The sequence below is a fragment of the Mastigoproctus giganteus genome, chromosome 3 (assembly GCF_048544385.1).
Source record: "Mastigoproctus giganteus isolate SK-2022 chromosome 3, ASM4854438v1, whole genome shotgun sequence".
In the NCBI taxonomy this organism is placed as follows: domain Eukaryota; kingdom Metazoa; phylum Arthropoda; class Arachnida; order Uropygi; family Thelyphonidae; genus Mastigoproctus; species Mastigoproctus giganteus.
The window spans coordinates 6,555,706-6,583,683 of NC_143577.1; the positions used below are offsets into that span (position 1 = coordinate 6,555,706).

Consider the following 27,978-nt stretch of genomic DNA (forward strand, 5'->3'; position numbering starts at 1 on the left):
ACCAACCCACAAATTCCAGTCAATATCTGGGAAATTAAAATCCTCCATTATAAGACTCTCTGATTTACTGGCCCACTCTATTTCCCTGTACAGTATCTTATTATACTCATCAGAGTCATTAGGCCTATAGCACACTCCTACTCTCAATTTTGATTTACCTATGCTTATGTCACACCAAACTGACTCAACACTGCACTGTCCAGCGATGTCAACTGGCTTCACTTCCTTGGATTTTATGTGTTTTTTAACTAATAGCATAACCCCTCCTCCCTTCCTATCCTGTCTATCCTTTCTGTAGACGTTGTACTCCCCAAATTCCAGTTCTGCATTCCTTATATCTGTGTGACACCACGTCTCTGATATCCCAACAATATCTGCCTTTGATGTTTTGAGTAATACCTCAAATTCATCAAATTTATTTACTAAACTCCTAGCATTAGTGTACACGCAAGTATACATGCACCTGTTTCTATTCTTAGCTACCCTAACACAACCCATGTGTTTACTTGTACCGCAATGACTTCCAGCAGTCTCTGAAATATCCTGCATCTTGTTTTTCAGGCTTCTGCTCATTCCAATAGAAGCAGTGCAAGAATCTCTTTCACCTCTGCCCGTGTCTACTGTTAATCCATTAGTCTTTGTCTCCCCCCAAGCTAGCAGTTTTCCGACCCACCTAACACTGCCTCGATAGCATCAGCAAATATTCTGGCACCCCTTCTATTTAAGTGTATCCCATCCCTGTAGAAGCAATCTCTCCTGTTAACATGTACAGTCCAGGCTGAAAAAAATTCTACCCCTTCAGCCTTGCACAATCTTTCCAGGGCCGAATTGATCGACAAGGCTCTCATCATATACTCCCTCCTATCGTGTCTGGGCAGAATTGCAGACACTTTCAAATTCAACCCTACTTCACGGCTTTTTTTCAACAGTGACCTGTACTTGTTAAGTAATTCTGCCGGTCTCCTACTCTTAATATTATTAGTGCCAACGTGTACAACTATATCACCTTTTGTGCCCTTAAAAGATGATATTCGCTCTACAACGTCATCAACCTTTGCCCCTGGCAGACATACCCTGGTCCTGTTCCACCTATCTTTTTTACAAAGCATGTTCCCCGTTTCCCTGACAATAGAGTCACCAACAACTACTAGTTCCTTCGGGACCAGCGCATTCTGCCTTGGGGGTTGTCTCTGTGTCACGCGATGCCCAAGTGCAAGCTGTGGCGTTGATGTGGGCAGCTGAGAGCTTGATGGGCCCCTCAATTTAGTTTCTTCGAGGGCATCCACCCTGCCCTTCAAGCTCTCATATAGGCCCATAAGAACGCCGAGTTGTTGCCTGATATCGATACACTCCTTGCATCGCGCACACACAAAGACATCCCCCTTGGCAGTATCATGTCCCGTACCCGATTGCTCTGCAAACATCAAGCAAACAGTGCATTTTATAAGTGGATTTAATTTTATAATGCACTTATAAATGCATTTTATAAGTGCATTTAATGCATGGGATACATATTGACTGGAATTTGTGGGTTGGTCACTCATACACTAGCAAGGCTTTTGTGGATTTATTGGTTGATTGTTTTCTACCTCAGCATGTTTGGAAGGCAACTAGAGGGAGTGATACTCTTGATCTGATTATCAGTAGTGATTCTTCTTGCATTAAGAATCTGCAGATAAAGGAACCACAAGGTGGCAGTAATCACAGTGTGCTGAAGTAGGATTTACTCAAAGAGGTAACTACCATCAGGGGTAAAGGGAAGGGTTTTTGCTTTCGTAAAGGCAACTACGATGGTCTGAGACATTATTTAAATTCTATACAGTCGGATCAGCCGATGATGTTACCAACAGCAAATTCAAAATGGGAAGCATTCAAAGAATTTATTTTTGAAGCTACTAGGCTTTACATACCAACAAAGAAATATTGTTCAAGGTTTAGGCCTAAATGGATGTCAGATGAACTAATGAGACATATGGCAGAGAAGAAAAATGCATGGGATACATATAAATTAATGGATGACATGGAAGCCTGTGATAGATATAAGTTGTTCTGTAACCAAGTCACAAAGGAGATTAGGCAGGCAAAGGCAGATTATGAGAAATCCTTGGCAAAGGATGCAAAGAAAAACAGAAAAGAGTTCTTTACCTATGTTAACTCTAGAAGGAAATGGAAGAATCAGATTGTTCCACTGGATATTGATGGTTCAACTGTTGATGATCCTGCTCAGGAGGCTAACAAACTAAATGAATATTTTGCACCTGCATTCACACATGAGGAGTTATTTAGAAAGGGGAATGCCAGAGTTCAAGTAAACTCTGGCAGTGAGCTAGATGATTTTGTAATAACTGAGAGGAAAGTGGAGGAGAAATTGTTGAGGATAAACATTAAAAAGGAACCCGGGGAGGATGGGATCTATCCAGTTATATTAAAGGAGGCAGCAAAGGAAGTAAGCAAACCCTTAGCCATAATTATGAGAGCTTCTTTGGACTCAGGGGAGGTACCCATGTACTGGAGATGCAATACTGGAATAAGTTACCTACATGGCTGGTAGATGCTGACAGTTTGGGTAAATTCAAAGGTCTGCTGGATAATTTCTATGGGACGAGGGAAATGCTTAGGTTGTCCATTTCCTTTCTCTTATTTATTAATTATTATTATATATATATTTTTTCAGCTTTCTTTATTATTTTATTCTTATCATTTAATTTTTATTTTATTTTATTCTTTTATTTTTTTATTATTATTATTTATTTATTTATTCATCATCATCATAATCAGCCATTTTCAATCCACTGCAGGATGAAGGCCTCTCCAGCAACTTTCCAGTTCCTTCTTTTGAGCACTGGCCATCCATTTACTACCTACAAACTCATGAATTTCATCAATCCATCTCTGCCTTTGTCTTCCAGGTTTTCTTTTATCTCCTCTGGGATACCATTCTGTTATTTTCTTAGTCCATCTGTCATCATGTCTTCGAGCTATGTGTCCTGCCCAAGACCATTTTAGTTCTTTAGTTTTGATAAGAATGTCCTTCACTTGAGTTTGCTGCCTAATCCACGTGTTTCTCTTCTTATCTAACAGTCTGATTCCCAGTATAATTCATTCCATTCTTCGCTGTGTAGTTCTCAGCTTCTCTTCCATTCTTTTGGTGAGTGCCCAAGTTTCACTTCCATAAGTCATGGTGGGGAGTATACATTCGTTCATTATTTTACGTTTCAGACAAACTGGGTTATTGCTCTTCAGTATGTGACTATATTTCCTGAATCTATCCATCCAAAATTTATTCTTCTCTTGACTTCCAGCCATTTATCATTATTACAGCTAATAACTTGTCCCAGATAAGTATATGACTCCACCTTTTCAATTACTGCTCATTCAATCATTATTTCCCTTTCTGTGGCATACTTGTTCATCATTACTTTTGTTTTAGCCATATTCATCTTTAGTCCAAAATCCTTACTAGCTGTGCATAACTGATTAAGATTTTCCTCTAATTCTTTGGGATCGTGGCTTATGACCACAATGTCATCTGCAAATCGTAAATGGTTTAGGTACTCTCCGTTCACATTGACTCCTTTCTGCGACCAGTCTAATCTTCTGAAAGCTTCCTCAAGGGCAGCTGTAAACAGCTTCGGAGATATTGTGTCTCCTTGTCGAACTCCTTTCTCAATTTTAAATTTCCTACTGTCTTCGTCTAGTCTAAAAAGGAGGTAGCACTCTCATATATTTCCTTCAAAATCATAATATATTGGGTAGCTTTGCCTTGTCTTTCCAGTGCCCAAAATATTGCCTTATGCTGTATGGAGTCAAATGCCTTTTCAATATCTGCCTTTGATGTTATGAGCAATACCTCAAATTTGATGAATTTGAGGTATTGCTCATAACATCAAAGGCAGATATTGTTGGGATATCAGAGACGTGGTGTCACACAGATATAAGTAATGCGGAACTGGAATTTGGGGAATACAATGTATATAGAAAGCATAGACAGGACAGGAGGGGAGGAGGGGTTATGCTATTAATTAAGAAACACATAAAGTCAAAGGAAGTGAAGCCAGTTGACATCGATGGACAGGGCAGTGTCGAGTCAGTTTGGGGTGACATAAGCATAGGGAAATCAAAATTGAGAGTAGGAGTGTGCTATAGGCCTAATGACTCTGATGAGTATAATAATATATTGTACAGGGAAATAGAGTGGGCCAGTAAATCAGAGAGTCTTATAATGGGGGATTTTAATTTCCCAGATATTGACTGGAATTTGTGGGTTGGTCACTCGCACACTAGCAAGGCTTTTGTGGATTTATTGGATGATTGTTTTCTACATCAGCATGTTCGTGAGGCAACAAGAGGGAGCAATACTCTTGATCTGATTATCAGTAGTGATTCTTCATGCATTAAGAACCTGCAGATAAATGAACCACTAGGTGGCAGTGATCACAGTGTGTTGAAGTGGGATTTACTCAAGGAGGTAACTACCATCAGAGGTAAAGGGAAGGGTTTTTGTTTTCGTAAAGGCGACTATGATGGTCTGAGACAGTATTTAAATTCTATACAGTGGGACCAACTGATGATGTTACCAACAGCAAACTCAAAATGGGAAGCATTCAAGGAACTAATCTTGGTGGCTACCACGCTTTACATACCAACTAAGAAATATTGTTCAAGGTTTAGGCCTAAATGGTTGTCAGATGGACTAATGAGACATGTGGCAGAGAAGAAAAATGCATGGGATACATACAAATTAATGGGTGACATGGAAGCCTATGATAGATATAAGTTGGTCTGTAACCAAGTCACAAAGGAGATTAGGCAGGCAAAGGCAGACTACGAAAAATCCTTGGCAAAGGATGCAAAGAAAAACAGAAAGGAGTTCTTTACATACTTGAACTCGAGAAGGAAAGGGATGAATCAGATTGGTCCACTGGATATTGATGGTTCAACAGTTGAGGATCCTGCTCAGGTGGCTAACAATCTAAACGAGTATTTTGCATCTACATTCACGCATGAGGAGTTATTCAGGAAGGAGAATGATGTAGGTAAAGTAAACATTGGCAGTGAGCTGGATGATTTTGTAATAACTGAGAGGAAAGTGGAGGAGAGATTGTTGAGGATAAACATAAAAAAGGCACCTGGGGTGGATGGGATCTATCCAGTTATATTAAAGGAGGCAGCAAAGGAAGTATGCAAACCCCTAGCCATAATTATGAGAGCTTCTTTGGACTCAGGGGAGGTACCTATAGACTGGAGATGTGCAAATGTAACCCCAATTCACAAAGGAGGATCAAAGGCTGACACAAGTAATTATAGACCTGTTAGTTTAACTTCTGTTCCAGGTAAATTAATGGAGGCACTGGTTAAAGAAGCACTGCAGGATCATCTAGACAAGAATTCAGTTATAGCTCAGACGCAGCATGGATTTGTTAAGGGCAGGTCTTGCCTGACCAATTTGATTGGATACTATGATGTAGTCACAAAAGAACTGGATGCAGGGAATAACTTTGATATTATATATTTGGATCTTAGAAAGGCTTTTGATACTGTTGCACATGGAAGACTGCTGCACAAATTGGAGCAGTGTGGCATTGGAGGCAAATTGCTGCTATGGATAAGGGGATGGTTGAGTGGCAGAAGACAGAGAGTGGTAATCAATGGACACTGCTCAACGTGCACTAATGTTATTAGTGGAGTTCCTCAAGGTTCAGTGTTGGGTCCATTGTTGTTTTCAGTGTTTATGAATGATATTGATGATGGGATATCAAGTTTAATGTCTACGTTTGCAGATGATACAAAGGTTGGCAGGGTCGTTAAGGACACTACTGACGCTATGCTGCTGCAACAGGATCTGGAAAGGTTGAACAGATGGGCTGAGAGGTGGCAAATGAAGTTTAACATTGACAAATGTAAAGTACTACATATGGGATACAGTAACCCCAGAGCAACGTATCAACTCTGCGGTACTACACTGACAGTGGTGGAGAATGAAAAGGACCTGGGGGTAATTGTGCAGGCAGATATGAAGTTCTCTGAGCAGTGCAGACGAGCTGCAAGAGTAGCTAATGGTGTCTTGTCAATGATATACAGGAATTTTTCTAGCAGGGATAAGGAGGTGATTATTCCCTTGTATAAGGCAATGGTTAGGCCACATCTTGAGTACTGTATACAGGTCTGGAGGCCTCATTTCAAGAAGGATGTAGAGCTGCTGGAACGGGTACAGAGAAGGGCAACAAGATTAGTAAATGGAACAAAGGGTTGCTCTTACGAAGAAAGGCTTAAGTTTTGCAAATTACAGAGTCTGGAGACTAGGCACCGGCGAGGTGATCTGATAGAGGTGTATAAGGCTTTGAATGGTTTGAGCATGCTCAATGCCAATGGGATTCTTCATCTTTCTCAGAATAATCACCTCAGAGGGCATAAATTCAAATTGAGGAAGGACGGATGTCGGATAGATGTGCGGAAATTTGCCTTTGGCCAGCGGGTGGTTGGTTGGTGGAACCGACTTACATCACTTGTTGTTGAAGTTGACAGCCTAAACAAATTTAAAGCTCAACTGGACAGGTATTTCGAACGAACGGAGGGGTGAAATGGGAGAGGGTTTTTTTTTTTTTTTTTTTTTTTTTTTTGGCTGATGCTGAATAAGCTTGCTTTCTTGCATCATATGCCTCTACTAATGCTAATGCTAATGCTAATGCTAATGCTAATAATCCACAAATGCCAGGCATAATGGTGTTTTATATTCATTTGCTTTCTCCATTAGCTGTGATATTACGCGAAGGTGATCCATAGTTGAGAATCCTGTCCTTAAGCCAGCTTGCTCTTTCGGTTGATTCTCATCAAGTATTCTTTCTAATCTGTTAATAATGACCCTTGTGAACAACTTGTAGATGTGGGATAACAAGCTAATTGGTCTATAATTTCCAATTTCTGATTTATCTCCTTTCTTATGCAGCAAAACTATGATTGCATTATTCCACTGCTTAGGCATCACACCTTTTCTAATGCACTTTGTGAAGAGCCTTGCCAGTTTTTGTGTTATGTCTCTTCCTCCCAATTTTAACAACTCTACAGTAACTTCATCTTCCCCCGGAGCTTTCTGATTCTTCATTTTCTTCAATGCATGTTCTACCTCATCAGGAAGAATATCGGTTATGTCGTATGTGTTGCTACTTTGCAATTCATCTTCCCCACTGCTGGCATCATTCCCCTGCTCCTTGTATAATTCTCTATAGGAGTCTTCTGCTATTTGAATTATGCCTTCTCTGCTGTTTATAAGTACACCATTGCTATTCTTCAGTTTCAGTATCATTTATCTTTCTGTATTACTGCTCATGGCTGCTGATTTAAATCCTTTGTTTTCCATTAATGCTTGTTCTACTTTTCTTGTGTTAAATCTTCTTATGTCCTCTCTGAGTCTCTTTCTAATGGCTTTGCATAACTCAGTATACTCAGTTTTCTCCCTGTCAGTGTTTTTCTTGCTTTTCATTTGTCATCTTCGGTTCATCATGAGAAGTGTTTCTTGACTAATTTTTTCTTCTTTTGATTTCTTTTTCCCTATAGGTTTCTTGGGCTTTATCACTTTCAGAAAGTTGTAATATTCCTCATCAGTAACTTGGTCCTGAGCAGTCTGCAGAAGCTCAAACTTGTTCTTAAGTTCCAGTACATACTGCTTTTTCTCTTCTTCTGTTATCTCAAAGACCTTTGTATTATTTACTCGAGTCAGTTTTTTCCTTTCCTTTCCTACATCTATATCAAGTGTACATCTTACCATTCTGTGATCACTTCCAGCATTTACCTTATTCAGGACAGTAACATCATTCACAATATATCTTCTGTAAGTGAGGATGAAGTCGATTTCATTAGTAGTTAATCCATTTGGACTCTTCCATATCCACTTTCTGTTCACTCTTTTCTTGAAAAAAGTGTTCATTACTGACAGTTGTTGAGATTCTGCAAATTCCACAAGTCTTTCACCTCTTTCATTTCTTTCACCAATTCCAAAATTTCCTATAGTTCCCCTTTCTGCACTGTTTTGTCTTTTTCCAACCTTAGCATTGAAGTTCCCCATAATAATAGTGTAGTGGGTTTTCTGCTCATCTAGAAGACTCAATTTCGGTGTACATTTCTTCAACCTCTTTATCATCATGTCTCGATGTTGGTGCATAAATCATTATAATCTTTAGCTTGTACCTCTTAGAAATCTTGAGTATTAGTCTTGACACCCTTGGTGATGTACTTTCGAATTCCAAAATGTGGTTTTTAAAATCTTTATGGACCAGAAACCCAACTCCACCTTCACTCCTTTCACTGTTTCCATTGGTGTACAGCAGATTTCCACTTGATAAACTTATAAGTGATTCATTTCTTCTTCTTGTTTCAGCCAAACCGATGATATTCCAATTCACATTTTCTAATTCCTTTTCCAGCTCTAATATCCTGTCTTCACCGATGAGTGATCTTACGTTATAACAGGCCAAGTTCAGTTTCCGTGCATGGCAGCCTGGTCATACCCAGAGATTCTTAGCACCCTCTGCTTCCACTCTGATCCTCTCGCTGCAGTAAGAGGGAGAGTGAAAGCCGCTGGGGCCTGAGGGCCATTCGTTTTGTCGTGCTGTCATATGCTGGAGGGTTTAGTCTTTTCCTCTTCACGCTGACCAGGCGTCTTGAAGAGAACCACTCTACATGTTCGTTGCCACCTAAATGGCGTAACGGGGCTTACCATCGAGAAGGTGTGCATGAGTGGATTTTAGGGAGGCAGGCCAACCGGACTTCTAAATCTTCTGTAATAGAGAGATATTGGATCCATCAGTGTTTTAGGCTGAGTGTCTGATAACACACAGGATACCTGTTCCCCTCTAAGCCCCTTTATTTATTTATTAATTATTTATTTATTATTTTTATTTTATTTATTTATTATTTTTATTTTATTTATTTATTATTTATTATAAATTATTTATAATTTATAATAATTATAAATTATAAATTATAATTTATTATTTATTATAAATTTATTTATTATTATTTTTTTTTGGCAGGTGCAGCATAAGACATAGGCTTCCTTGCACCATGTGACCATTGATTAATACTAATACTAATGATAAAAAAAAAACAAAAACTGATGCATGATAAAGATCATATTATTATTATTATTATTATTATTATTATTTTGAAGAATTGATTGATAAAAAATATCTAATTTAACATGTAGTTCAAACACGCATTGTGCTCTTATGTTAGAATCAAATTAGTTTATGACCATTTTAAGGAAATAAGGCAATTTCTTGATAAGAGAAATTAAATGCATTCATATAGAAGGAATAAATGTAAAAAAGTTGAAATGTTTAGTAGCACTTCTTACAAATATATTTACTAAAAACCAACAGCTACAAGTTGAAAAATCATTATAGCATCTTGATTTTAATCATTTAAAAAAGGAAGATGAGGAATATCTGACAAACAGAAATTAAAATTAATGGTTTATATTGGTTGCTACTTTTTTTTTAATCCAAACTCAAATCACTGCCTATCTAATCTCATGGTGTGATTAAAGGATCTGTATCAAGTTAGAAAATTTTATGGTCTCAGCTGTAAATCACTTAAGTAAAATTTGTGTATACCCTTAAATTGATATTCCATGACTACAACAAAATGTTATATCTATCAAATGAAACAGGAAAAAAAAAAAATACAACTCTTTGTCTGAAACATGTTAATGAATATCTGGATAAATGCTTGACTATATTTTTGTGTCGGGAGGGGAAAGCTCTCTCAGATAACCAATCAAGTTGCATAACTTTTTTTTTTTTATCATTTTCAGACTAAACATGTTTATGCCAGAATATACATAACAGCAAAAAATGAGCTGTAACTAAAATTTTTGAATACTAAATATACTAAATTTTTATACATGCAGTATGCAATCAAAACATTATAGCCACCCCCATGTTTTTACAATCAGCTGTTCCTCAACACCACCTGGTGGTATACGTGTTGCCGTGAGAACCAGTAAATGCGTTACTTCAGGTTCTTGGCATGTGGTCCATATGAAGTACTTGATTGACATGGGCAAGAAACGGGGTCAAACAAACTTAAAAAAAGGGATGATTGTCAGGCATCAGTTGAAGGGTGGCGGTCTTACAGAGACTGCAAATCTTGTGAGCTGTTTGTGGAGTACTGTAGATAAGGCATTCCAAGAATGGATGGGTAGTGGACAGAGTAGCAGTTGCCATGCCAATGGCAGGTGCCCACATCTCATCTGTGGTCGTGGTGAACATAGTCTGTTCTGCCTTGTGCAAGCCAACAGAAGGAAAATGGTGGAATGGCTGACCATGAACATTAACCAGGAGAAAACCAGCAGTGTTTCCAAGATTATGATTCAATAAACCCTTCTCCATATAAGTTGTCAGAGTTTGCATCCAAATGGCATCATTGGACCATGGATAACTGAAAAAAAAAAGTTGAATTTTCTGATGAATCAAGTTTCCTAGTATGCTATGGACAGCAGATGGAGGATACAGCAGTACACTACAGGGAGGCAACAGTGTTTTAGTATGGGGGATGTTTTCCTTGGAATCTCTTGGAGCCCTCTTATTCCTAGACCACACTCTGAATGCTAAAAACTACCTATCCATTGTGGCTGATCAGGTACATCCATTTCTGGTCTTTCATGTGACTTTCCAGATGACACGGGTGTCTCCCAGCAGGATAATGTGCTCTTCCATGTTGCCAGTATTGTTCAAGAGTGATTTGCCAAACACAAAAGTGCAGTTGTATCTTGGCCACTGAATTCACTAGATACAAATCTCATAGGACATCTCTGGGATTATGCAGATGGATAGATCTGGCATTTGGATTCTCTACCATGGAATGCTAAAGATATGTAGGATACAATCATGATGACATGGTACAACAATATTCAGAGGCTTTATAAAGTTCATGCCATGCTATGTGATGACAGTACTGGCAGCATAAGAAGGACATACCCACTATTAGCATTAGCATTAGTAAAGGCATATGATGGAAGAAAGCAAGCTTATGCAGAATCAGCCAAAAAAAAAAAAAAAAAAATTCACCCCTCCATTCGTTAGAAATACCTGTCCAGCTGAGCTTTAAATTTATTTAGGCTATCAACTTCCACAACAAGGGATGGAAGTCTGTTCCACCAACCAACTACCTGCTGGTTGGCTAAAGGCAAATTTCTGCAAATCTATCCTATATCTGTCTTTCCTCAATTTGAATTTATGCCCTCTCAGGTGATTATTCTGAGCAAGACGAAGAATCCCATCAACATTGAGCATGCCCAAACCATTCAAGGCTTTATACACCTCTATCAGATCATCTCGCAGGTGCCTAGTCTCCAGACACTGTAATTTGCAAAACTTAAGCCTTTCTTCGTAAGAGCAACCCTTTGTTCCATTCACTAATCTTGTTGCCCTTCTCTGTACTCATTCCAGCAGCTCTGCATCCTTCTTGAAATGAGGCCTCCAGACCTGTATACAGTACTCAAGGTGTGGCCTGACCATTGCCTTATACAAGGAAATAATCACCTCCTTATCCCTGTTAGAAAAATTCCTGTATATCATTGACAAGACACCATGAGCTACTCTTGCAGCCCGTCTTCACTGTTCAGAAAACTTTATATCTGCCTGCACAATTACCCCCAGGTCCTTTTCATTCTCTACCACTGTCATTATAGTACCACAGAGTTGATACGTTACTCTGGGGTTACATTTGTCAATGTTAAACTTCATTTGCCACCTCTCAGCCCATCTGCTCAACTTTTCCAGATCCTGTTGCAGCAGCATACTGTCAGTAGTGTCATTAACAACCCTGCCAACCTTTGTATAGTCTGAAAACTAGGACATTAAGCCTGATATACCATTATCAATATCATTTATAAATACAGAAAACAACAATGGACCCAACACTGAACCCTAAGGGACTCCACTAATAACATTAGTCCGTGATGAGCAGTGTCCATTGATTACCACTCTCTGTCTTCTCCCCCTCAATGATCCCTTTATCCATAGCAGCAATTTGCCTCCAATGCCACACTGCTGCAATTTGTGCAGCAATCTTCCACGTGCAATAGTATCAAAAGAATTTCTAAGATCCAAATATATAATATCAAAATTATTCCCTGCATCCAGTTCTTTTGTGACTGCATCATAGTATCCAATCAAATTGGTCAGGCAAGACTTTCCCTTAACAAAACCATGCTGTGTCTGACCTATAACGAAAGTCTTGTCTAGATGATCCTGCAGTGCTTCTTTAACCAGTGCCCGCATTAATTTTCCTGGAACAGAAGTTAAACTCACAGGTCTATAATTACTTGTGTTGCCCTTTGATCCTCCTTTGTGAATTGGGGTCACATTTGCACATCTCCAGTCTATGGGTACCTCTCCTGAGTCCAAAGAAGCTCTCATAATTATGGCTTGATTATTTGGACTCAGGGGACTTACGGTTTGCTTACTTCCTTTGCTGCCTCCTTTAATATAACTCGATAGTTCCCATCCACCCCGGTTGCCTTTTTTATGTTTATCTTTAACAATTTCTCCTCCACTTTCCTCTCAGTTATTACAAAATCATCTAGCTCACTGCCAGAGTTTACTTCACCTCTGGCATTCCCCTTCCTGAATAACTCCTCATGTGTGAATGTAGATGTAAAATACTCGTTTAGTTTGTTAGTCACCTGAGCAGGATCATCAACAGTTGAACCATCAATATCCAGTGGACCAATCTGATTCATCCCTTTCCTTATAGAGTTTACATAGGTAAAGAACTCTTTTCGTTTTTTCTTTGCATCCTTTGCCAAGGATTTCTCATAATCTGCCTTTGCCTGCCTAATCTCCTTTGTGACTTGGTTACAGACCAGCTTATATCTATCATAGGCTTCCATGTCACCCATTAATTTATGTGTATCCCGTGCATTTTTCTTCTCTGCCATATGTCTCATTAGTTCATCTGACATCCATTCAGGCCTAAACCTTGAAAAATATTTCTTAGTTAGTATGTAAAGCCTATTAGGTAGATGGTAATTTTTTGATTGGACAATATTATATTTTTTCTGTTTCCCTGTATGGAAATAACATATTTTGTTCCAGTCATGGAATGTCAACTTAAAGGTATGCACAAATTTTACTTAAGCGATTTACAACCATGTTCATAAAATTTAGAGAAAACTTAAATTTTTAAAATTGTAATCATTAAAAAAATTTTACAATATGTATAACTTGAGCAATTGTGAGAAGGAAATTGTTTTGGAGGACTTTTCTCTATGCTAGTGTTCATTTCTTTGGATTCTGGAATCTGATTGATGTGTGAATTTTATGAGAAGGATACTGACCTATGAATTGGTGTATATAAATCTCCGTGAACTGCAAAAGAATAGCGAACACTGTTTATTAAGTTGCAGCTATCACATTAGAATGATAATCAACAATACAGTAGAGTGCCAAGAACAGAGACCTGACAATACTAGTTATGGCTAGATATGTTAAACAGAGGATTAACTTTTCCCAGGATAAAATGGGCAAATTAATTCCTTCAAGCTTAGTAATTTCTTATTTTCTCACCATTTACATAAATTTTGTTGGAAGTAGAAGCATAACAGAAAATTAAAAATTTTTCAAATAAATCATGTCATTTAAAATTAATTGCAGGTTAACACCTACATACATGTTAGTTCTCGGTTTTCATGCTGCTCTGGAAAAATATTTAACTGGTGGACCCTTTGCCTCTGGAATTAATGATCCTTACTGCAAGTCATCATGGTGGTGGAATATACTTTATATTAACAATTTTATAGATGAATCGGTAAGAATTTGTTTTTCAGATAATTAAAACTCATTTTATTTTTTTGTAATTCAGTAGATTGTCGAAATAATGGCACCCCAAATAATGGAACGTTCAAGCTAACTGCACATTGAGATTGGATGTTTACATACAGTGCAGATATCTTGCAGTGCTGAAAAAAGAAAACGGCAAGTCACTTGATTACTGTATTTGTTCACGTTCGGCATTTTGAAAGTGAATTCCATAATGATATCATGCGTTACACTGTTATTTTACATTTATTTTAAATTAAAAACCCCTCACTATGGCTCCTAAAGTTAATAAACCTCACCTCATACAGAGAAGAAAAGAAAAACAACATTAAAGCTTAGTGACAAACTTGATATAATCCAAACTACCAAACTAGTCATTAGGGTCACCCGGAAAGTTAATTCATATACCCATGTGCATTGTATCTGTAAATTGCATGTATTCTCTGGTCAATTTGCCTGTTTTGCTGGATGAAAATACCCAGTTTCTGGAGGGGAAAACTTTGCTATCTACACCTGAGACTGATTAACTCAGCCACAGAGTGAAAAAAGCCCATAAAAGTTCCCCACGTCATTGACGGGATTCGAACCTGGGCCTTTTCACCCCATGTGGGGGGAGGACGGTGATGATACCACTGTGCTACTAAAGACCATGCAGACTAAAGTTGATATTATAAAGAAAATAGAATGGGGCATAAGCAGGAGTGTATTAATGGCAGAATATAATACTAGATCTTCAACATGTTTATGTTTTTTATGTGCAGTTAATAAAATTGCATTCTTTATATCTCTATTTCTTATTTAGCCTTATTATTTCTGCATTAAATATATTTAAAAATAAAACTTTCTAGATAATGGAAAAATTGAAATAATGCACCTTAAATCCCTGAAGGTGCTGTTATTCTGAAAGTCTATTGTATAATTTTAGAACAAAAAAGAAAAAAGTATATTTTAAAACAAAGGTGCTAACTTTATGTATATGAATTAACTTGTGAAACAACACATTGAAATTTTGAGATTAATATTGAGACTCTTAACCATTTCAATAAGTTATTTTGACTCACATAGCTATGTATTTTCTTCATTCACTCTTTTCACATACCTAACTCACAGTATTTCTCAAAAAAAAAAAAAAAAAAAGATTGTTTTCTTTGGGTTCTTTATTAAAAAATTAAATAAATCTCCATTAATCATTAAACAGCCAGACATGATACCATTACGTGTGACAAGTGATAAGTCAGCACTGAATATCCCAGGTAATAGAGAAAATACTAGATTTTTTAGTGTAAAATACTTTAACATAACTCTTTCAAATTGTGCCATATCTGTGCAGCTTTGGCTCTTTAAGACAGGAAAAATTCTCAAATTTTAAAATTGTGGTCATTTACAAAAACATTTCTCTGTATTAGTAGATGAACAGTTAGACACATTGAGATGTAAGTGTTTTTCTTTTATTTAACTTTTCTTTTATTTAACTTAAAAGTCACTGATCCTCTTTGTTTCCACAGAGAGGATCAGTGACTTTTTCTTGCCACAGTCAGTGATTACATATGAAAGGGATTTAGTGCAAATTGTAAGAACTTTCATGTTCCATGTTCACTGTTTCATTTATCTTTTTCATTTAAAAGTCATTAATATCATTATCACTCTCCAGTTCCTCACAAAATCATATTTGTAATGCTGAAGGTGATTTTGCTGTAACATACTAGTGAAGAAAGAAATAATTACTTACTTTTATGATATGTATACAGTGATAGCAAATGAGATGAAAACAACATATCCACATATATTATATCTGAAGCAGCATATGTTTTCACTCTGCTTCGTTATCATTTATATTGCCGAAAATAGTGGAAAATGTCTCTTTAATGGATTAAGGTCTCACATTTTTCAGTTTTCACTTAAATGTACTCATTGTGCAGTACTTTAATCTTTATGTAGATGTCTTTAGTACATTTTACTTGGTGTGGTAAATAATTTGAATAATAAGTGAAATTCTCATATGATATTGCTTGTTATCTCAGTTGCACTTCATTATAGGTTAATCTCATTGAGTTATATTTTACAATCTCAAATAAAATATATTATGTATTATGTTATATTTTAGGAACTTTGCTTTATAATATAAAGTTATATTTCAGCTTGAATAAAAATAGTCAACTGAAGGCAAGTCACAGAATGTCTCATGGAGCTCTTTCTTCACTTTTAATATTAATATTGGCATGTGATGCAAGAAAGAAAGCTTATACAGCACCAGCCAAAAAAAAAACAAAAAAAAAAAACACTTCCCTTACACCTATCCATCCCCTCTATAGTTTTTCTAATTGTTCCTTAAATTTATTTCAAGCTACCCAGTTCTACGACACCAGATGAATGTTGGTTCCAATACTCATCTGTCAACAGGCTGAAGACAACAAACTTCCACACATCTCTCCCACAACCAACCATCCTCAGTTTAATTTTATGCCTCATCAAGTGTATTAGTATTCGTAGTGGCAAATGATTCAAGAAAGCAAGCTTTTAAAGCACCAGCCAAAAAAATAATAAACTTCCCACATTGCGTGTTGAACCCCTCAAATACTTTGTCTAGTTATTCCCTGAATTTAATTTATTCAAACTACTCACTTCCACAACAATCAATCATCCACTGCTGAAGGCAAACTTCTGCACATCTATCCTGCAACCATACTTCCTCAATGTGAATTTCTTAGCAGGAGGAAGAATGCCATCAGCATTTAGCTTACTCAATCCATTCAAAGCCTTAAACACCTCAATCAGATCACCTCAGAGGTGGCTAGTTTCCAGACATTTATTTCCAGATATTTATCTTGTTATTTTATTATAACTATCCATGTGAAACCCCTGACATCATGCCGTGATGGGTGCATTGTATGCTGTCCTTACGTACAATAAAGATTAATTAATTAATTACATTGCAGTCTGTAGAACTGAAGCCTATCTTGGTAAGACAACCCGTCACAAATCTTGTTGCTCTTCTCTGCACTCATTCCAGCATATCTACATTCTACTTAAAATGAGACCCCCAGACCTATACTACATACAGGTCTGGGGGTCTCATTTTGATGCTTGTATAATGATATAATTGCCTTGTGCCTGTTGCCTTGTATAATGAGATAATCACCTCCTTATCCCTGCAAGAAAAGTTCTTGTATATCATTGACCAAACCCCATGGGCTGTCCTAGCAGCCTGCCCACACTGTTTGGAGAATATCATATCTGACTGCACAATTACCTCCCAGGTCTGTTTCATTTTCTACTACTCTGAGTGTAGCATCAAACAGTTGGCACATTACTCTGGGATTACTGCTACCCACATACCCCATATTTTAAGGGAGGTGGCAAATGAGTGCATTGAACCATAAAGGCTACTTATGAGAGCATCTTTGGACAGATTCTGTTGGATTAGACAAGTGCCAATGTATTGACAGTACATAAAAGCAGTTCTAAGAGTGTAGTGGGAAATTACAGACTGGTCAGTCTAACATACGATGCAAGAAAGCAAACTTATGCAGCATCAGCCAAAAAAAAAAAAAAAACACGCTCCCATTTCACCCCTCCTTTTGTTCTAAATACCTCCAGCTCAGCCTTAAATTTATTTAGGCTATCAACTTCCACAACAAAAGATGGAAGTCTGTTCCATCACATGAACTACCCGCTGGCTAAATGCAAACTTCTGCACATCTATCCTACAACTATCTTTCCTCAGTTTGAATTTATGCCCTCTCAGGTGATTATTCTGAGCAAGAGGAAGAATCCCATCAACACTGACCATGCTCAAACAACTCAAGGCTTTATACACCTCAATCAGATCACTCCGCAGATGCCTAGTTTCCAGACACTGTAATCTGCAAAACTTAAGCCTTTCTTCATAAGAGCAATCCTTCATTCCATTCACTAATCTTGTTGCCCTTCTCTGTACTCGTTCCAACAGCTCTACATCCTTCTTAAAATGAGACCTTCAGACATGTATAGAGTACTCAAGGTGTGGCCTGACCTTGTGTGGCCTGGCCTTATACAACGGGATGACCACCTCCTTATCCCTGATAGAAAAATTCCTGTATATCAATGACAAGACACCATGAGCTACTCTTGCAGACCATCTACACTGCTCAGAAAACTTCATATCTGCTTGCACAATTACCCCCAGGTCCTTTTCATTCTCTACCACTGTGAGTGTAGTACCACAGTTGATACATTACTCTGGGGTTACATTTGTCAATGTTAAACTTCATTTGCCACCTCTCAGCCCATCTGCTCAACTTTTCTAGATCCTGTTGCAGCAGCGTACTGTCATTAGTGTCCTTAACAACTCTGCCAACCTTTGTATTGTCTGCAAACTTGGACATTAAGATTGATATGCTATCATCAATATCATTTATAAATACAGAAAACAACAATGAACCCAACACTGAACCCTGGGGAACTCCACTAATAACATTAGGCCATGAAGAGCAGTGTCCATTGATTACCAATGGACACTGCTCTTCTTAATTGATTACTCTGTCTTCTCCCACTCAACGATCCCTTTACCCATAGCAGCAATTTGCCTCCAATGCCACACTGCTCCAATTTGTGCTTCAGTCTTCCATGTACAACAGAACCAAAAGCCTTTCAAAGATCCAAATATATGATATCAAAGTTATTCCCTACATCAACTTCCTTTTTGACCACTTTATAGTATCCAGTAAAATTGGTCAGGCAAGACGTTCCCTGAGTCATCCAGTTATCTAGGCAAGACAGAAGTCTTGCCTAGATGATCCTGTAGTGCTTCTTTAACCAGTGCCCCCATTAATTTTCCCTGAACAGAAGTTAAACTAACAGGTCTATAATTACTTGTGTTGCCCTTTGATCCTCCTTTGTGAATTGGGGTCACATTTGCACATCTTCAGTCCATGAGTACCTCCCCTGAGTCCAAGGAAGCTCTCATAATTATGGCTAAGGATTTGCTTACTTCCTTTGCTGCCTCCTTTAATATAACTGGATAGATCCCATCCACCCCGGGTGCCTTTTTTATGTTTATCTTTCAACAATTTCTCCTCCACTTTCCTCTCAGTTATTACAAAATCAAGTAGCTCACTGCCAGAGTTTAATTCACTTTTGACATTCCGCTCCCTGAATAACTCCTCGTGTGTGAATGTATTTGCAAAATACTCTTTTAGTTTGTTAGATCAGTTGAATCATCAATATCCAGTGGACCAATCTAATTCATCGCTTTCCTTCTAGGGTTTACATAAGTAAAGAACTATTTGCTGTTTTTCTTTGCATCCTTTGCCAAAGATTTCTCATAATCTGCCTTTGCCTGCCTAATATCCTTTGTGACTTGGTTACAGGCCAGGTTATATCTATCATAGGCTTCCATGTCACCCATTAATTTATATGTATCCCGTGCATTTTTCTTCTCTGCCACATGTCTCGTTAGTTCATCTAACATCCATTTAGGCCTAAACCTTGAACAGTATTTCTTAGTTGTATGTTAAGCCTAGTAGCTTCCAAGATTAATTCTTTCAATGCCTCCTATTTTGAATTTGCTGTTGATATCATCATCATCAGTTGATCCCACTGTATAGAATTGAAATACTGTCTCAGACCATCGTAGTCGCCTTTATGAAAGCAAAACCCTTTCCTTTACCTCCGATGGTAGTTTCCTCTTTGAGTATATCGCACTTCAGCACACTGTATGATCACTGCCATCTAGTGGTTCCTTTATCTGCAGGTTCTTAATGCATGAAGAATTACTACCGATAATCAGATCAAGAGTATTACTCCCTCTAGTTGTTCCCGAACATGCTGATGTAGAAAACAATCACCCAATAAATCCACAAAACCTTGCTAGTGTGTGAGTGACCAAACCACAAATTCCAGTCAATAGTCAGTAGTATAGAAAATCAGCATCAGCATCATTTAGATAGAAATGGAATTCTGAAGAATATGCGGCATGGTTTTCTAAAGAGAAAATCATGTTTAACAAATCTGGTTAGCTATTTTGACTGGGTCACTCATCAGCTGGATTTAGGGAATAATTTCAACATTGTTTATTTAGATTTCATCAAAACATTTGACTCAGTCCCACACGAGCGATTACTTTATAAGCTGGAACAAGTTGAAATCAAATGTAAAATTCCTTAGATAACAGGATGGCTTCAGGACAGGAGGTAGAAGGTTGTGATAATTGGTTATTTCTCAGATAGAGTTAATGTAAGAAGTGAGGTTCCGCAAGGATCAGTGTTGATATAACTGTTGTTTTAGATTTTCTTAAATGAAATGGCATAATGTCTAAGTTTGCCAATGATGTAAAGATCGGTAGATAGTTAATAATCACTGCTAATCAGAGCTTCTTCAAAGTGATCTAGATAGACTTCCGGATGGTCAGAAAAGTGGTGGCTATGCATTAATTCAGCAAAATGCAAGGTCTTACAACTTGAGAACAATAACCCGAAATAACTAAACTCAAGTCATCCCATAACCCCAAACTAACTAAACTAAAGTCAGTAGTAGAAGAAAAGGACTTGGGAGTTACGATACAGTCATGAAGTTTTCCAAGCATTGTATACAGGTTGCAAGGAAAGCCCATGGTGTCCTATTGATGATTTATCAAACATCTGCTAGTAGAGATAACGACATCATAATCCCATTATTTAAGGCTATTGTTAGACCACATTTGGAATACTGTGTTCAGATATGGAGACTGCACCTAAAAAAAGACATCAAGCCTTCTTGAAAGGATCTAAAGATGGGTAACTTGCCTGGTGAGATCACAAAAGCACCCACTTGGAAACTAGGCACCTTAGAGGAGACTTGATTATGGTGCTTAAAGCTCTGAGTGGCAAAAGTAAAATGAATGAGGAGGAATTTTTCAAGGTTATAAATGATTCTAGAACTAAGCGGCATAAACTTAAGTTACAAGGGGAGATGTTTAGACTGGATTGCAGGAAGAAAGGCACCTGGGGTGGATGGAATCTATCCAGTTATATTAAAGGAGGCAGCAAAGGAAGTAAGCAAACCCTTAACCATAATTATGAGAGCTTCCCTAGACTCAGAGGAGGTACCCATGGACTGGAGATGTGCAAATGTGACCCCAATCCACAAAGGAGGATCAAAGAGAGACACAGGTAATTACAGATCTGTTAGTTTAACTTCTGATCTAGGGAAATTAATGGATGCACTGGTTAAAGAAGCATTGCAGAATCATCTAGACAAGTCTTCAGCTTGGCTGGATACATGGATTAATAGATTAACAGTAGCCACTGGCAGAGGTAAAAGTGATTCTTGCACTACTTCTATTGAAATGCAATTGAGTAGCAGCCTGGAAAGCAAGACAATGGGAATTTCCAGGACTGCTGGGAGTCATAGTGGGAGTCATAGTGAACAAGTAAATACATGGGCTGTGTTAGGGTAACTAAGAGTAGAAACAGGTATATGTATACTTGCATGTACACCAATGCTAGGAGTATAGTTAATAAATTTGATGAGCTTGAAGTGCTAGCCAAGACATCAAAGGCAGATATTGTTGGGATATCGGAGACATGGTGTCACACAGACATAAGCAGTGCAGAACTGGAATTTGCGGAGTACAATGTGTACAGAAAGGATAGACAAGACAGGAAGGGAGGAGGGGTTATGCTGTTAGTTAAGAAACACATAAAATCTAAGGAAGTGCATCCAATTGATGTTGGTGAACAATGCAATATTGAGTCTGTTTGGTGTGACATAAGCACTGGGAAAGGAAAAATGAGAGTAGGTGTGTGTTATAGGCCTAATGAATCTGATGAGTATAATGAGCAATTGTGCAGAGAAATAGAGTGGGCAAGTAAATTAGAGTGTCTTATAATGGGGGATTTTAATTTCCCAGAGACTGACTGGAATTTGTGGATTGGTCACTCACACACTAGCAAGGCTTTTGTCGATTTATTGGATGATTGTTTTCTACAGCAGCATGTTTGGGAGGCAACTAGAGGAAGTAATACTCCTGATCTGATTATCAGTAGTGATTCTTCATGCATCAAGAATCTGCAGCTAAAGGAACCACTATGTGGCAGTGATCACAGTGTGCTGAAGTGGAATTTACTCAAAGAGGTAACTACAATCAAGGGTAAAAAGAAAGGTTTTTCTTTCGTAAAGGTGACTACGGTGGTCTGAGACAGTATTTAAATTTTATACGGTGGAACCAACTGATGATGTTACCAACAGCAAATTCAAAATGGGAAGCATTCAAAGAATTAATCTTGGAAGCTACAAGGCTTTTCATACCAACAAAGAAATATTGTTCAAGATTTAGGCCTAAATGGATGTCAGATGAACTAATTAGACATGTGACAGAGAAGAAAAATGCATGGGATACATATAAATTAACATGTGACACAGAAGCCTATGATAGATATAAACTGGTCTGTAACCAAGTTACAAGGAGGTTAGGCAGACAAAGGCAGATTATAAGAAATCTTTGACGAAGGATGCAAAGAAAAACAGCAAAGAGTTCTTTACTTATGTAAACTCTAGAAAGAAGGGGATGAATCAGATTGTCCACTTGATATCGATGGTTCAACTGTTGATGATCCTGTTCAGGTAGCTAACAAACTAAACGAATATTTTGCATTGACATTCACACATGAGAAGTTATTCAGGGAGGGGAATGCAAGAGGTGTATTCAAGTCTGGCAGTAAGCTAGATAATCTTGCAATAACTGAGAGTAAAGTGGAGGAGAAATTGTTGAAGATAAACACATGAAAGGAACCTGGGGTGGATGGAATCTATCCATTTATATTAAAGGAGGTGGCAGTGGAAGTAAGCAAACCCTTAGCCATAATTATGAGAGCTTCCCTAGACTCAGGGAAGAGGTACCTGTGGACTGGAGATGTGCAAATGTGACCCCAATCCACAAAGGATGATCAAAGGGAGACACGGGTAATTACAGACCTGTTAGTTTAACTTCTGTTCCAGGGAAGTTAATGGAGGCACTGGTTAAAGAAGCATTGCAGGATCATCTAGACAAGACTTCAGTTGTAGCTCGGACACAGAATGGGTTTGTTAAGGGGAAGTCTTGTCTGACTAATTTGATTGGATACTATGATGTCACGGTTGCAAAGAATAACTTTGATATCATATATTTGGATCTTAGAAAAGCCTTTGATACTATGCACATGGAAAACTGCTGCACAAATTGGAGCAGTATGGCATTCTAGGCAAATTGCTGCTATGGATAAAGGGATGGTTGAGTGGGAGAAGACAGAGAGTGGTACTCAATGGACTGATGGCAGTCAATGAATTCGTGGACTAATGTTAGCATTAGCATTAGCATTAGTAGAGGCATTTTATGCAAGAAAGCAAGCTTATGCAGCATCAGCCAAAAAAAAAAAAAAAAAAAAACACTTCCACTTCACCCCTCTGTTCATTCGAAATACCTGTCCAGCTGAGCCTTAAACTTATTTAGGCTATCAACTTCCACGACAAGGGATGGAAGTCTGTTCCACCAACCAACCACCCGCTGGCTAAAGGCAAATTTCCGCACGTCTATCCTACATCTGTCTTACCTCAATTTGAATTTATGCCCTCTCAGGTGATTATTCTGAGTGAGAGGAAGAATCCCATCAGCATTGAGCATGCTCATACCATTCAAGGCTTTATACACCTCTGAATGTTATTAGTGAAGTCCCTGAGGGTTCAGTGTTTGGTCCATTGTCGTTTTCTGTATTTATAAATCATACTGATGATGGTATATCAGGCTTAATGTCCAAGTTTGCCGACGATACGAAGGTTGGCAGGGTTGTTAATGACACTAATGACAGAACACTGCTGCAACAGGATCTAGAAAAGTTGAACAGATGGGCTGAGAGGTGGCAAATGAAGTTTAACATTGACAAATGTAAAGTACTACATATGGGTAGCGGTAATCCCAGAGTAACGTATCAACTCTGTGGTACCACACTGGCAATGGTAGAAAATGAAAAGGACCTGGGGGTAATTGTGCAGGAAGATATGAAGTTTTCTGAGCAGTGCAGACAGTCTGCAAGAGTAGCTCATGGTGTCTTGTCAATGATATACAGGAATTTTTCTAGCAGGAATAAGGAGGTGATTATCCCCTTGTATAAGGCAAAGGCCAGACCACACCTTGGGTACTGTATACAGGTCTGGAGGCCTCATTTTAAGAAGGATGTAGAGCTGTTGGAACGAGTACAGAGAAGGGCAACAAGATTAGTGAATGGAACAAAGGGGTGCTCTTACGAAGAAAGGCTTAAATTTTGCAAATTGCAGTGTCTGGAGACTAGGCACTTGCGGGATGATCTGATTGAGGTGTATAAGGCCTTGAATGGTCTGAGCATGCTCAAGTCGGATGGGATTCTTCCTCTTGCTCAGAATAATCACCTGAGTGGGCATAAAGTGAAATTGAGGAAAGACAGTTGTAGGATTGATGTGTGGAAGTTTGCCTTTAGCCAGCGGGTGGTTGATTGGTGGAATAAACTTCCATCTCTCATTGTAGAACAAACTTCAATCTCTTATAGAATAGATTCAAGGCTGAACTTGACAAACATTTGGAGTGAGTGGATGGGTGAAATACGTTTTTTTTTTTTTTTTTTTTGGCTGATGCTATATATAAGTTTGATTTCTTGTATCATGTGCCAATGCTAATGCTAACTGTATCTAACTCAAGAGAAGTGATAGCAGAGTTGTGTCAACCACCAGTGCTGCTTGATCCTCAATACTATGTACACTCTCTTCCCAGAACCTAAATACTATAGGTTCCAGTACCTTTCATGTTTGGGGATTTCATAGAAAAAAATACCCTCTCTACCCCAGATCTGCAGTTTTCATTTGAGTCATATGGGCAGTGTGTGTGCAAGGCCTGGCATTACCATGGTGTAGTCTGATTTAGTGTCCTGTAAGAGCCTTCCTTTATAGCCATATTTAGCTTATCAAGTGTTTTGAAATATTTTTCCTTATTTATAATGTGATCTTTTTATAAAAAATCAAACAAAATTGGGCCTCCTTTGTCCCAAAACTCTGTGACCATCATTTTTTGAAGGTTTGGCAATTCCAGGTTTTTCTTCACTAGTGATGGCAGATGGTGACCATTGTATAGACTGGTGTTTAAAAAAGTCATAATGGGAGATCCAGGTCTCATCATGTGTTATCGGGCCTTTTATTTTAAAAAATCACCTTAAAAGTTATTTCAATTCTGCAACAGGTCTTGGCAGATCTCTTGCTTGAACATTTCATTTCTCTTATTACAGTTTGGTTACCCATTTGTAGCATATTTTATTATAATATAATGTGTCTAAAATGATTAATGCATTTCTCTTTTTAAAAATTCGCTAATGCTTGCATCATTGCATATGTGGTTGTTGACCTGTCTCTTTGAATCATTTCATCCAAAGTCTGTGTTTTCTTCAATGCACCAGACTTTGGTCTTCCACCCCTTGGCTGGTTACAAACGTTAATGACTCCTTTAAAATGTGCAAACCATCTATAAACATTGCTTATATCAGTAGTACCTTGTTGGTACCTTTTCTTGATTTTTCATGAATTTGTAGAGCTCAGCTTTTTCCTGACATGAATAGGACATATATCGCTGACTGCTGGCAGAAACAAACATCAGTGTTCACTGTTCATAACTTCAGATCTGTAATAGATAGTAACTTTAATTTTAGCATGCTTATAGCTTAATATCTGTAGTTGCAAAACACCATCTTGGGGTATTTTTTCCTTGGCATGTTTTCTGCTCTGCTACCTTCCCATGCCTTCCCTGCCCTCTTCTTTTCTGCAAAATACTCCTTTCAGTCTTGCTATTGCAAAAGAGTGCAGGCAGCCTGACAGGTGCCCTTCTACTGTCCCTAGTTCAGCTCCCCATACCATAGGTAAATGCTGGGAGATCTCTTCCTGGTGATTGTGCCTCCCAGCAACTAAGTGACCAGTCGAACAACACACTATTCACATAACAATGACTAGTAGTGCAGAGTACAAAACACAGCTTTGTGGGAACCACCTAACAAACACACCAACACAAGAACCACCTAACAAACACACTATGTTCACTATGCTAGCAATATGTATAAAACTTCACGATGCTAACTCAATTAAAAAAAAAATTGTTGTCCAAAAGGTATTACTTTTGAACTGACCTTTGTACAATTAAGACAATTAAGTTCCAGTACTGGATTGAATGCATGCATGTCAATGCATGTAAAACCATGGTGCAACTTGCAAGGGATCAATGTGATTACTATCCTTTTACATGGTCATCTGTATATTGTGAGTCATTTGCATGCATTTGTGTTTTAGAAGCACATAGAACCATGGAACAGTTGCAGCTGATCTATGTGACTACTTTCCCCTACATGCACATTGTAAGTCTTTTGCATGTATTTGTTTTTAGCTGTTGCATTCAAGACATTGTTATTGTGTTAAGACATGCAACACAGAGTAAATATTAAATTTTGTTTTAAGTTGAAAAGTGTAACTGTAAATTACCAGTTACTGTTGCTGTTGTTTTGGTTTTTAGGAGCATTAGCAACTAAGGCCATATTGCTCCGAGATATGCGGTGGTCATTCCCTGACCTTTCCGCATCCTCCGTATTTGGTGGTAACGGGTTCGAACCCCGGTCTAATCAAGAAGTATGTGCTATGCACTGCTGCTCTTTCCCACCTGGCTATGGAGGTGCCTACCAGTTACTAAAATAAGTGTGTGTTAATGAGGCTCTCTCACACTTTTGTGTTTTTCACTATCTTGCAAATTTCAAGATCACTGTGAAGATCTGGAATACAAGTGTTATAAGACATCCATCAATGCTTTTGACCTCAGAAATGGTTGTAATCATTTGTATATATTTGATTGTATCTGACTGCAGAATGACTCCTCAAGTAATGGAAGAACAACTTTGCATTCACAGAGACAGACAGTTTGTGTCATTCTGAAAGAAGATTTAAGCAGATAAAAGACCTGTTAAGTTATTCTGCAATGTTTGACTAATGAAGGAAAGCTGCTTAAACCTAATGCTTTGACTAATGAAGAAAAGCTGCTTAAACCTAAAGAATGTGAAGAGTTCATTCAAGCTGATGATGACGATTATTATTATTATTATTTCGTATGATGTGATCAATACACGAAGGAACCAGTTTTTTCTTGCTTCCTTCGTGTATCGTGGCTGGGATATCCAACCAACCGGTTGGTTCGGCACCATCGTGATATCCAGCCCGAGGCGGGAATCGAACCCGCAACCTTTGGGTTGCCAGGGAGGCGCTTTACCTACCCGGCTAGCCCGGTCGGCGATGATGACGATGATAATGATCCTCTTGCTTAATTTAATCATAACAGGCACATCATGGTTTTTCAGATGTGATCATGAACAAAGTGACAATGTATAAAATACCAATGAACTTGCTCTCCAAGGCACAAAATATTTAATTTTCAAAAATTAAAAAAACCAAAGTGATCACTTTCCTCGATGGCAAGGGAAGCATCATTCACAAAGAATTTTTTCTGTCAGGAAAGACAGTGAATAACTGGTATATTGCATCATTTTGTTCACTGCACAATTACCCATGGCAGAAACTGGCTTGCTCTTCTCATAGGGTTTTCTCAGTTGCTGTTTGTAGCTGATTAAGCTTTGTCAATTAAAATTTTTGCTTTATTGTGGAGAATACAAAATGTACAGGGTGTCTCAAAAATATTGGTACAAACGTTTAGGAGAGGTAGGTAATATCTAAAGGAATGTGAATCACATAGGAACCCATAACCGGAAACGTCAAGGGAAAGTAGTAGCAGAGGCACAAAAAGCAGAAATGACACAAGACAGTAATTAGTGGCAAACATTTATTTGACATAATATTAACAATGGAGTACGAGATGGATGCATTTCATGATATTACAACAAACGCTCGAAGGTTCCACCATGAGACACGATGCATGTGTGACACCGATGCAGCATGGATTGGCGGACACGGTCGAACACACCTGGAGTTTCTTTGACAGTAGCAGCAGTGCAGACGGGTCTCGCCATGAGATTCATTTCCGTCTCCACAGGCGATTCAAACACGATAGATTTGAGGGGCCCCCCACAGAAAGAAATCAAGGCTCGATAAATCAGGTGAGCACGGGGGCCAGGCAACGGATCCCCCACGGCCAATCCATCGATGCCCAAAATGCCTG

General features: G+C 38.2%; 1 protein-coding gene across 1 annotated transcript in view; it reads left to right on the forward strand.

Annotated features, from left to right (window-relative positions):
• LOC150087633 (nose resistant to fluoxetine protein 6-like) overlaps positions 1-27,978 on the forward strand; it is a 204,680-nt gene that overhangs the window by 118,441 nt on the left and 58,261 nt on the right. The window contains exon 10 of the mRNA XM_090369837.1: positions 13,656-13,809. Within this exon, the coding sequence (XP_090225963.1) occupies positions 13,656-13,809 (154 nt within the window). The remainder of the gene's footprint in view (positions 1-13,655; positions 13,810-27,978) is intronic.